The sequence below is a fragment of the Amblyraja radiata genome, chromosome 3, assembly GCF_010909765.2.
Source record: "Amblyraja radiata isolate CabotCenter1 chromosome 3, sAmbRad1.1.pri, whole genome shotgun sequence".
Classification (NCBI taxonomy): domain Eukaryota; kingdom Metazoa; phylum Chordata; class Chondrichthyes; order Rajiformes; family Rajidae; genus Amblyraja; species Amblyraja radiata.
Window position 1 is genome coordinate 28,898,047 of NC_045958.1, and position 12,675 is coordinate 28,910,721.

The 12,675-nt window shown below is 38.6% G+C and overlaps 1 protein-coding gene across 1 annotated transcript in view; it reads left to right on the top strand.

The window, feature by feature from the left end:
• prdm6 (PR/SET domain 6) overlaps positions 1 to 7,300 on the top strand; it is a 228,440-nt gene extending 221,140 nt beyond the window's left edge. The window contains exons 8-9 of the mRNA XM_033017509.1: positions 1,059 to 1,105; positions 6,162 to 7,300. Of these exons, the coding sequence (XP_032873400.1) occupies positions 1,059 to 1,105; positions 6,162 to 6,196 (82 nt within the window). The 3' untranslated portion in view covers positions 6,197 to 7,300. The remainder of the gene's footprint in view (positions 1 to 1,058; positions 1,106 to 6,161) is intronic.
• The last annotated feature ends 5,375 nt before the right edge of the window (positions 7,301 to 12,675 follow it).

The window sequence follows — 12,675 nt, forward strand, 5'->3', positions numbered from 1 at the left end:
TCTGATCTACTCAGCGCTGTATTGGGATTTCAACCTTTTTTCTTCACCTAATACAAGTGATACCGTTTGCTTCCTGATAGCACTAGCATCAATATCTGACAGGCTGTGACCAAATGCAAGTGCAGCACTTCATTATATCAATACAGGCTGAATTGACAAATTATATTTTATTTGCACTCAATTTATTATTATAGATCAATTCTTTCATTAAAATACTTCAGCAGGGGATAAGGCCAATCTTCAAAAGACTGTAGTTATCCATTGCTTGCAATTTTACATGAAGCGTAATACACATATAATCAGCTTCAACAAATAATTTCTTATTATTTTAACTGAAAAGTGAAGAAATCTTAAGTGCACATTATCTTGCTTGAGATCAACCATATACTGAGAGATAGTTATTAAATGTCAGTGTAATATACAAGGCAAATAGAAATTAAACTGAGACTGAGAGATGTTCTGATAATTAAGTCCAAGATATATAAACTTGGATTAGGTCCAAGATATAAAAGATAAATATGCATCAACAATAGGTTTCAATATTTCACTATTCATTTTCCTCCCACCAGTATGTCTTCCGAACTAGAATACTTGCTAAACGAGTCTAGGGTTTTTCCCCTGTCAAAACCGTTTCTTCTTTCACCTGCTTATTTATCTTGAGATTTCTCACATTTTATTTTCAAACAATTTTGGAATGAATGAATGGTAAGAGTGTATGCTTTTCAGCATTAAGGTTGTCAGGTTATGTGATGGCCTGTTTCCAACATTTAAATACATTGCATTTTGCAATCTTTGTGGAGTCTGTCAGCGTAAAGATCAACGATGAAACAAACATAGCTCATATTAAAGGGACACAGTCATTTCTCCATTGAGGTTACTCTGGGTGAGATTGACAAGTGTACCTAGTTATTGCAAATTAATGTCACTGTACATCTTTAGCTGAAGAATGTCTTGTACAGTGGTTTGAGTCTGTTGTTTTTGTATTGTTGTTCCTCTGCCATTTACCTTTGGTATTCCTGTTGTAACATTTCACTTGCTCCTTTCTGTTTTCCTTTCAGGTATATCAAGAAGATATGTGTGGGAAAAGAGCAATCCCCGAGACTTGGTGAGAGGATTAGAGAGAATGCGAACTTTATCCATTCCTTTCCCATTCCTTCGCCTTCTCCAATAATTAATGCTTCAATTTTATCCCGAATATACCTTTACCTTTCCATGACATCCCAGTGTCCACCATTTGCTCACTCTCTCACCTTTTTTATTTGAACACAATTGCTAAACCTTCTCTCTTGTTGCTGCTAATCATCACTGATCCTCCAGCACAACTTTATGCATCACTCTCAATGATTATTAACAGGGGACCAGGGACCTCCACATCCTTCCTCTCTCCCAAAGAGGCTTTGGTTCCTTTCCTAAAGGAAAACTCACAGAAGGATCGTGCCTTTCTTTGTAAATGTGCCTTGCCCTCATTGGTCTTGGAATTACCATTGAATATTGAAATTGAAAGGCGGTGAATCTGTGGAATTCATTGCCACAGACGGCCGTGGAGGCCAAGTCAATCTATATATTTATGGTAGAGATTGATAGATTCTTGATTAGTACAGGGGTCAGGGGTTATGGAGCGAAGACAGGAGAATGGGGTTGAGAAGGAAATATAGAAACATAGAAACATAGAAAATAGGTGCAGGAGGAGGCCATTCGGCCCTTTGAGCCAGCACTGCCATTCATTGTGATCATGGCTGATCGTCCCCTATCAATAACCCGTGCCTGCCTTCTCCCCATATCCCTTGACTCCACTAGCCCCTAGAGCTCTATCTAACTCTCTCTTAAATCCATCCAGTGACTTGGCCTCCACTGACCTCTGTGGCAGGGAATTCCATAAATTCACAACTCTCTGGGTGAAAAGGTTTTTTCTCACCTCAGTCTTAAATGACTTCCCCTTTATTCTAAGACTATGGCCCCTGGTTCTGGACTCAGAATGGTCCATTAACTGAGTCCAATAGTCCAATAGATCCAATGGTCCAATAGATCAGCCACGATTGAATGCCTGAGTAGATTTGATGGGTCAAATGGCTTAATTCTGCTCATAGAACTTATGAACATGAAATTAGAATTCTTAGCAGTATAAGCTATTCTTAGTTGATGCATTAAGCTGGATTCCATCATGATCTGAAACATTGTAGGCCAAGATACTCCTTTAGTTTCTCATGGAGGTGATACAGCACAGTGTTATGTAATGAAGGAACTGTGATGTCAGGTGTTAATCTGGTGATGTGCTGCCATTGTTTACGCAAGGTAAAATCCAAGCTTTTCCGAGACAGTAAAGTGTACATGGAGTGAATGGTGGGAAGTCTAGTCTAAGTCAATGGAATCCCTTAAGCAAGAATCTTCCATGGAATTCATTTCAGTTGCATTATATATAAAAGTTGACCTACTATGTCCGCATAGCTGAGTAATGGAGGCCTTTACTTCATGTATGATAAACTGAATTGGGCAGAGGCTTGAAGTATGGAACAAAATCCTAACACAATTGACCTTAATAGTTCCAAGGAGCTTTAAAAATACCAAATTGCTACAGTATTGTAGCAACAACCAGTAGAAATCAGTCAGAAAAATTATACAAGTAGTTGATAATGCCTTAAATAGTAACAGTGTGAGCAGCTTCCAGTGTGGATGGCCAAGGGATTTCAGTAACTGAATTATTAAGTTCCAAAACACCTGGGCTAGTGGCAAATTATTGTTGCATGCCAAATAAGATCATTATTTGCCTCCTCTGCTTACTTCTGGTATTTATGCATGTAGTAAGATTCTCAGCAATGCAGTTACATTAATACGCTTAGCAATATGGCATCTGACTACACATCTTCCCATCTCCTCCCCTTTCTGCTTTCTGCAGAGACCATTCCCTCCGTAACTCCCTGGTCAATACCCAAACCACCCCCTCCCTGGGTACTTTCCCCTGCAACTGCAGGAAATGCTCCACTTGTCCCTTTACCTCCCCCCTCGACTCCATCCAAGGATCCAATCAGTCTTTCCAGGTGAGGCAGAGGTTCACCTGCACCTCCCCAACCTCGTCTACTGCATCTGCTGTTCCAGGTGCTAACTTCTCTACATCGGCGAGACCAAGCGCAGGCTCGGCAATCGCTTCGCCCAACACCTCCGCTCAGCTCGTATTAACCAATGTGATCTCCCGCTTGCTCAGAACTTCAACTTCCCCTCCCATTCCCAATCTGTCCTGGGCCTCCTCCATTGGAAGAGTGAGGCCCAGCGCAAATTGGAGGAACAGCACCTCATATTTCGCTTAGGTAGTTTGCACCCCAGCGGTATGAACATTAACCTCTCTAATTTTAGATAGCCCTTGCTTTCTCCCTCCTTCGCCACCCCCATCCCAGCTCTCCCGCAAAGCCTACTGTCTCCGCCTCTTCCTTTCATTTTCTCGCCCCCCCCCCCCCCGACATCAGTCTGAAGAAGGGTCTTGACCCGAAACGTCACCTATTCCTTCTCTCCATAGATGCTGCCTCACCCGCTGAGTTTCTCCAGCATTTTTTGTCGACCTTTGATTTTTCCAGCATCTGCAATTCTTTCTTAAACACTTATACATGTGTTAATATTAAGAATATTCCTTTAGGCACAACTTGCACCATAAATCTGTAAACATCTGAAATATACTATCTTTACATCCAACAAGCATGCAATGGACCTGAAATATTGCTGTGAGGGAGATTGAGCAACATAGGGAACCTAGTGAAGAAAAATAAATCACCAAACCAAATGTACAAAAATAATCCTTGTGTTGTTGAAAATGGGTTTGCCTGACCAATGCTGAATAGCCTATGCCTTCCCTTTCCTTCACAGCTGACAGCACCTGAAGTCTCACTGCACTTTCGATCAACACCTCTATCATATGCTTGCATCATTGTCCCCAGTATTACCAGAATAAAGGATTAATCATCATGCTGTGACTGCAGCAGGCACACTCTAATAGTGACAGAGATACTCCCCAGCCCAGCACAAACAAACGACACATTATGGTGGTTGTCTTTCAAAAAAAAAGGTCTCTATCATAATTTATCCCATAATGGGGTGACGCGTCAACAACTAATGCGTGAAGAAATGCAAATTGAAAACAAAGGAATTATGTGCTTATTTATTTACGTTTTGTAACATAAATTTCAGGAGAGTTAATTCTATTCCGCATCTCAAATTTTTGGTTATTGATTTGTGAATTTTGGAAGAGTCAATTTCCATAACTGAAATGGCCATAACATAGGGTAACATGAGGGTAATGTGAGGGTATATCTGTGATGCACCCACCTCAACCTATTGCACCTCAAACACCTTCTTCAGTTTCCCAAAAAATGGTAAAGGGCAAATGCATTACGTAGAATATGCTTAAAATGTATTCACATATTTCTAGGAATATAGACATATTCGTGAAACTATAGCACCAGAAAGAATAGCACGGAAAACATTTTATAAAGTGACATTTGACCATTATATCCACCATTAATTAATAGCCATGATGTTACCTGTGGGAACAACTGAATCCTTTAGGTTACCATAAACAGCATTATGGATATATATGAAGGCAAATATGTGAAGAGGATACATGTATTTATATCCTTACAAATATTTATATGTTTTGAGAGGACCTTTGCTCCAGTTTGCTTCCCTTTAATTCTGCTGAATCACAGGTGATAGATTTAGCTTTAAAGTTCAATATGTATCGACATTAATGTTTAAATTCTCGTAGACGCCTCCTGAAGGCAGCAAAGGCAAAAAATATCCAGCTCTCTGTAGACTCATAATTGTAGAAGACCAAGAACTCATAACTCAATTAAAAATGCTGAATACCTAAGTTTAACCTTTTGTCTCAGTATAATTATCAGTGACTCAGTATATAAAATCATAGAGTATAGAGAATTATAGCAGGGTGACCAAAATTGAATACAATACTCCAAGTGCAGCTTCACCAATGTCTTGTACAACTGTAACATAAAGTCCTATCTTCGGTACTCAATCCCTAACTGAAGAAGGTCAGTGTGCCAAAAGCCATCTGCACTACCCTATATATCTGCTATGCCACTTTCAGGGAACCAGCACTCCTAGATTCCACTGCTCTACATCACGCCCCAGGTCCCGACCATTCAATGTGAAGTTCTTTACCCTGTGTACCTATACAAATTGCAACACCACACACTTATCTGAATCAAATTATGTTAGCCATTCAGTTGCCCACTTGCCTAGCTGATCAGGATCTTGTGTAATTCTTGATAACCAACCTCCCTGTTGATCCTTGGTATAGAAGACAAATGGCAATGACCCAGCATTGATCCCTGCAACAACTCTCCACTACCACCGTCTGCTTCCTACCATGAAGCAAATTTGAATGCAGTTAGCTAGTTCTCCCTCGATGCCAATCATCCAGAGCAGCCTTCCATGTGGAACCTTATCAAAGGCCTTGCTGGTCCTTATTGTCTTTAGTCTTCCACTCATGAACCTTCTTGGTTAAGATTTCACGTCTACGGATTGCTTGAGGAAACCAGAGTACCCGGAGAAAACCCATGTGGTCACAGGGGGAAAGTACATACTCCGTACAGACAGCACCCATAGTGAGGATTGAACTCGGGTCTTTGACGCAGCAACTCTACCGCTGTGCCACTGTGCTAGTTTGACTCCAGTAGAATTGCTTTTAGACGGTCAGCCAAGACTATCTTGAAAACATTCACATTTCTGATTTATAAAACACGAGTTCAAGAAGTTCAGATGAATACATATTGTCTCTATTATATATATTTTATCCTGTTCATCTAGCAACTAGATGGACAGAAATTTGTCCTCGGCCACATGCACCAAATTCATGTTGTTGATACATGAATTTAGTTGTTGATACATGAATGAAACAGCAACTTACAAACAGAATTCAATATTGCGTTGCATGAATAATGCATGCAACAGAGGACACATTTCTACCCCATATTTTTCCTATAAGGAAAATCATTAAAGTAGACACCTTCCTCTTCTAAGCTGACTACAGAGGTCTTTTCATGTCACTGGGTTGCAAAATTTACTACCGGGTATATTTAGGGAGGAAATTGCAGTTTATTATGAGGCTGGGTTTTATTATTAATAATGTTAATTCTGAATGTCTGGATGTGTTTCAGGTCGGACCAATGATCATATGACAAGTCAAACATAATGTGCGTTGGTGCCAGTTCAAAGACCATGCAAGCAGGATTACTCCTCTTCATGTTAACAAATTCCACTTTGATAAATCCTATCTACAGGGAGAAGCTGTCATCTCTACTCACATATTTTGCAACAGTCACTTCGTGAAACATTTTGGATACTGAAAAGACGTACCGAGAAATTGCAGGAACACATTCACCTGTTCTTATAAAACTTGATAGGTAAACGTAAAGAACACCTCTATTCAAAACAAAATGGTGCAAAATGCAAACTGTTATTTAAAATAGGGTTGAAGTGTGAGGGAGAGTTGTGGCAAAGACTCAGGGCATGTCACGGCAAGGAACAAAGCAGAAGGACATGAAATGCTGTCATACAATTAAATAACAAAAGGTAATATTTAAAAAAATGGTGGAATTTAATTTTCAAATTTCCCATTGTAACTCCATTCTCGTTCATTGTAAATCCATCAGATACATAGTTCAGTACAACACAGAAACAGGCCCTTCAGCCCACAAAGACCATACCAAACACAATGTCGTTAAACTTGCCTACTCTGCTTCCACTCTCTGCATCCATACATGGTCCCATCCAAAAGCCTTTAAATGCCATTAGTCGCTCATGGCATGGTTCATTCCTAATGATGTAGCTTGAGGTGCATCGGCTCCTGCTTTATGAATATCTTCACAAGAGCATCACATGAAATGCTCCGAAGAAACTCCGCAAGAATTTGCAGAGTTATGGATTCAGCCCAGTGCATCACGCAGACCAGATTTCCCATCACTGACTCGATCTCTGCTTCACGCTGCCTCAGAAAAACAGCCAACATGATCAAGGACCTTTCTTATTTCCTTTTATACCCCCTTGCATTGGGAAGAAGATACAAAAGCTTGAAAACCAGTACCACCAGATTCATGAACAGCTGCTTCCCCTCCGTGATCAGATTTCTGAACAGTTCGCCCATAAGCTAGGGGATTGCCTCAATTTTCCAACCTCTTTGCAGACATTGGACTTTTTCTGGAACTATAAAGTTACAATACTGAAAATTATACTCTGCAAACTGGTATGTTTTCTCTTAGCTCTATCTCTTGTACTTGTGTATGGCTTCCGGCTTTAGTTTTGCTTTGCGTTTTTTACATTTAAATTTTTTTTTAATTTATAGAACTTTTTCTTTGTTTATTATATATTGAGTACTGTGTTTGCAAACCTGTTTTACTGCTACAGGTATTTCATTGTTCTATTTCAGTAAATATGACAATTAAACACTTGACTATATTCATGATAGTATTATCCGACATAATTGAATAACACCAAAATAAATGCTTTTCACTGAATCTCAGTGCACGTGACAATAATAAACCAAACCAAGCCCATACACATTTACAAATGCATTCTTGGACAAGAGAAATTAGGGTGGGGAGACAGTAAAATGGGCATCAACAACTCATTAGTGAATGCTTTGAGTTTTTCTATGCCGACTAACTAGTGCAAGTACTTTTTCAGGATCCCTTTTGTGCAAGTATACATAAATATGAAGAAACCCTATGAATCACTATATAAAGTAAAATTAATAAAATGTAGAATTTTTGATGCTATAATGTTTTTGGTCTATCAAATGATTTAAATTTTTTTTTAATAAAAAGCAGCCAATCTAATAATTTAATACTGTTATTCCACATATGCTGGAGAAAACTAGGCCACATTTTGTGGCACTTTTCAGAGAGATTAGTTTTTAAATTAAACGGTAATTGAGAGCATCTGTAAGTGTTTCACGGAATTGTTTAGAAATCTTGACCTAGCCATTTTTGGCTGGGAGATACGCATCAAATAAGCTCTTATGATAATATCTTAATAAAGAAACATATGGGTAGAAATGAGAAATAAAAATGCTCAGAAAGTTCAGCCATTGAGTTGGTGTTGATTCCTTGCAGCTCAATGAAGCATCAAGACAACCCTTGGCCAATTACATGTCAAAGCTGCTTCAGAGACATACTGGTCATTTCTATCCACCTTATTTACTATCTTCTCTGTCTTCTTCTGCTTAATGTTTCTCCAATGTCTGAGACAGAAAACAATCCTGAATTCCTGCCAATTTTAGACTGATTCAGGAAGTAGGAATGTATGTTCACCCCCATTCCTCTCTCATTCATCCAGAGAAGAGCCACGGAAATCTGGTATTTTATGGTTACCATTTGTCCAGTTCATGGATTTATTGTCTCTTGGATGAATAAATATATTCCTTCACACTATCTTTTTGATAAAAATCAAAATATCTGTTGCTTATACGCAGAGATTACTAGGATGAGGAAGCTTGGCACAGATGGGTATAGATGGCATTTGATTATGAACGCCAACATTACAGTAACTTGAGAAAAGACACAAAATGTGAGAGTAACTCAGCAGGTCTGGTCATATACCTGGAGAACATGGATAGGTTACATTTTGGGTCCGAAATCATTCTTTAGAAAAGTGCCGACCCAAAATGTTGCCTATCCATCTTCTCCAGGAATACTGCCCGATCTGCTGAGTTACTCCAGCATTTTGTGTCTTTCTTTGGTATAAACCAGCATCTGTGATTCTTTGTGATTGCATTAATTTGTCCCAGTTTGGAATGTCTTCCTTCCGCCAATGTAAAATAATAGTTAAGATATAACTTGCAAATAATTTATGAAGAAACAAACGCCAATGACTTGTTGGAACAATTCCCATGTGATACATAATGCATTTGTAATGCAAACACAATTTTGACTTTGGCCATCAATCTCATTCAACTCTTTCATGGGAAAAGAAAAACTGTGCACTGTAATTTTACCCTCAGGCTTAAAATGATAACAATAATATAAAATGTAATTCACGTGCAAATATAGTCTGTAAGAAATGTTTAAAACATGGAATTTCCTTTTTGGAAAACTGTACAGCAATTTTTAAGGTGGAATAGCAAAGCATTAGAAGCAATTAGAAACGACCTACTCCTTGGTTATATATAAGTGAATAATTGGAAACATGCAACTCAAAAGCTCTTAAAGAAATATAAATATTTATTTAACCTCTTCAAAGACTGCTCTCTTTGGGAATGTAATGAAAAGTCCAGTACTTTTTTTTTGTCAATTCCTCTTTTTACCCTCTGGGTCAGACTCTGTCTTCTTTCTTCCAGTCAAATAAGTGGTCAAACTGTATCTTCGGCTGTAGTGTAACCAATACATGAAATGCAATATAAGGTGCCACATTTGGATGTAGCATCAGGCAAATGCAATCTCATTGAATTGTTTTGGGACAATTTTAATTGGCATTATCAAAGTCGTGCCTTGACATTTCAACTGCAAGTGCTTCAATCACATGCAAAAAGTCACGGAAGTTTAGTTTTCATAAGTTCATAAGTGATAGGAGCAGAATGAAGCCACTTAGCCCATCAAGTCTACTACGCCATTCAATCATGGTTGATCTCTCTCTCTCCTAACCCCATTCTCCTGCCTTCTCCCCATAACCCCTGACACCCGTTCTAATCTATTTCTGATTAAAAATATCCTTTGACTTGGCCTCCACATTGACATGCAAACGAGATTCCAGTGTCTTCCCCAGTCCATAAGCGCTCCGATTTAGAAAACCAACTGGTGGGAGGATTTTATCGCAGTGCATTGTGTACCACATAACCTGCAAGTAGATGACAGCCAGCAGTACATGAGGAAGAATAGACATGAGCTATGTCACCTGGAGAGTCAAGAAGCACCAACCAGACCATATGGAGAATGGAAGAATGCAACATCACAAGCTTCACCATCCAAGAGAGTGTCGTTTATTTTATTTTAATTTAGTTTAGTGATACAGCATAGAAACAGGCCCTTCAGCCCACCTAGTCCACACTGACTATCAATCACCCATTCATACTAGTTCTATGTTATCCATGTTATCCCACCTTCTCGTTCCACCCCCAACACACAGCAGCCAATTACCCTGCAAACTCACATGTCTCTGGAATGTAGGAGGAAATCCACATGATCACGGGGGCAACATGCAGACGACATACACAAAGGCCGGTATCGAACCCAAGGCTCTGGTACTGTGAGGCAGCAGTTCTATCAGCTGTGCTAACATAGGGGAAGGCAATATCTGGATAAGCAATTGGGCATTCCTTTATAAAAACCCTTATAATTCCCTTATAACCATTGAACCATGAAAAGCAAAATTCCTGCGAACTCTGAAGTAAAAGCAAAAAGTGCTAGAAATACTCAACAGGTCAGGTGATAGCAGTGGAAAGAGAAATAGCTAAGGTTTCAGGTCCCGGACCATTCATCGGAAAGAGATAAAACAAGTTGGTTGTCAGCAAGAGAGAAGGTGAGAGAGCGGTTGATGAAACAAAGGAAGAATCTCTGATGAGACCAAACTATTCAATCTTGCTTTCTTCAATCTACATAATTCAATGTAGTATTACAAGAAATTCTGTTTTCTTTCCCCAAGATATAACGATTAGTTCAAATTAAAACAAAATGACTAACTGGAAGACATATTTATTAATTACTGCACATGAAATGTGATTTTAAATTCAAAATGTACAGGACTTTCCTTTAATATATTTTTAAAATCACTCATCAAACATATACAATAGTATAATGTATCATTTCCAGGAGAAATCATGTACTGTGAAATGTTGGAAAGTGACCATATCTTGATAATGATTTAATTAATCGTTTATTAGGATGTTTGCACCTGTTTCATTTATTTATTTCTGTACCAGATGAAACTACTGAATTTTGCAGAAATCTGCCTTTTGCTCTCCGAGATCAAAGTTCGATGATTTGTCCTTCTTTGTGCCAAAGTTAAATAATGGTTTCTGTTTGCATCCCCAACCTTTGGGGGGGAAAAGGGGTTCTAATTAAATTCCAGGAAGGAATATAAAAACTTATTCTCTGCTCCTCTAATTATGCATTCTATAGTGTAAAAAAAAACTGCGGCTGATACTTAATTGCTCTAAAACTCCAAAGAGTTTGGACGGATATGTCACAACAATATAGTTATTTTAACTTATTTTCCCTTTAGGCTTTCCATCTGTCTCCAGTGGGGCGTCTCCAGGGTGCTTTCCATCTGTCTCCAGGTCAATAGTCTGTCATCATTACTGACTTTTGGAAGGTAATCACAAATGTGGTGCCAAATATTTTCTTCTCATTTCCTCCAGTTGGTATTCTTGTAACAATACAGGGCATTAAAGCTGCAAATCCTTGATATTGGGGGGGGGGGGGGAGGAGAGTAAATCTTTCCATTACCATTTCATGAGACATAATGAGTATACTCTAAAATTGGTGTTAGCCAAGTTGCATTGCTTGAGCCAGATACAAGTGCAATCAAATCGGAACCTCTTTTCCAAAGTCGATAATCTTGCATTTCCTCATGTTATACTCTATTCGCAAATTTCTTGCCCCATCACATAACCTGTCGAGATCTCTTTGCATTCTCACAACATGCTTTCCCATCTATCTTTGTATCGGGCAGTTAATGGCCTGAAAAGTGACAAGGCAATATTTTGGCCGCCATTTACATATTTTAATACATAAACAAATCCAGATGGATCTGAGCAAGAGATTCCATTTCTTCATTGTGATCAGTTATTACACTGATATTGTTCAGTGTAATTAACAATTACACTGTAATTCACTATATTAACGGGAAGATCCCACAGATAAAACGTAGACTCGACTTGTCTGCAATATTTGAACTTGAAACAAAGAAAATCTTGTAGTGAAGAGAATAATAGGTTTCAAAGCTTGTCCAAGGCTGTAAATGGTACATTCCCTCTGTGAACGACTGCATGTGTGCCTCCTCTGTGAATCTCAATGAGAGAATGCAAATACATTGTGCAGGGCAGCAGGCTTTGATGAAGATGAAGAGTCAAAACAGCAGAATCCAATGAGATAAAAATACAATATAGGTTATCTTTTATCTTTGCCTAAAGTTTACCATCATTTTAAAGTGGTTTTGTAGAGTTTGAGGTATGTTGTACTTAACAAAATAACTGAAACAAATAAATCAAACCATTTGGTCTGAAATCTAGCCGGGGCTCTGGATAGTGAGACATATTAATGTAAATCAGTTACAAGGCTGTTTGACAAATTATACAAAAACTAAACATTTAATTGCTTATGCTTGGTCAATGCAAGGAAGGTGAAATATGTACACATTAAACATCTTATTTTACTCAGTTGTAAGGTCCTGTTCTGCTGTAGACAAAGAAAAGAGACAGTAGAAAGCCTCCAATGTCTGTTGTAATGGAATTTATCCTTACCACAGACTAAGAATCAAGTGATTTATATCAATATTCTTACAGTCCTGGGGCCAACGCTAGTCTCTAAAGCTTTGTTCTGTTTATCAGAAGTAATTCCTCTGTTTGTCCTGCAAAGGATTTCTTATACCCAGATGTGGGGAGGACTTTAGTCTGCAGTTTATCTTGTAAACCAAATGGGACTGGAGGGATTAGATACATTAACTGTCAATGATTACCTC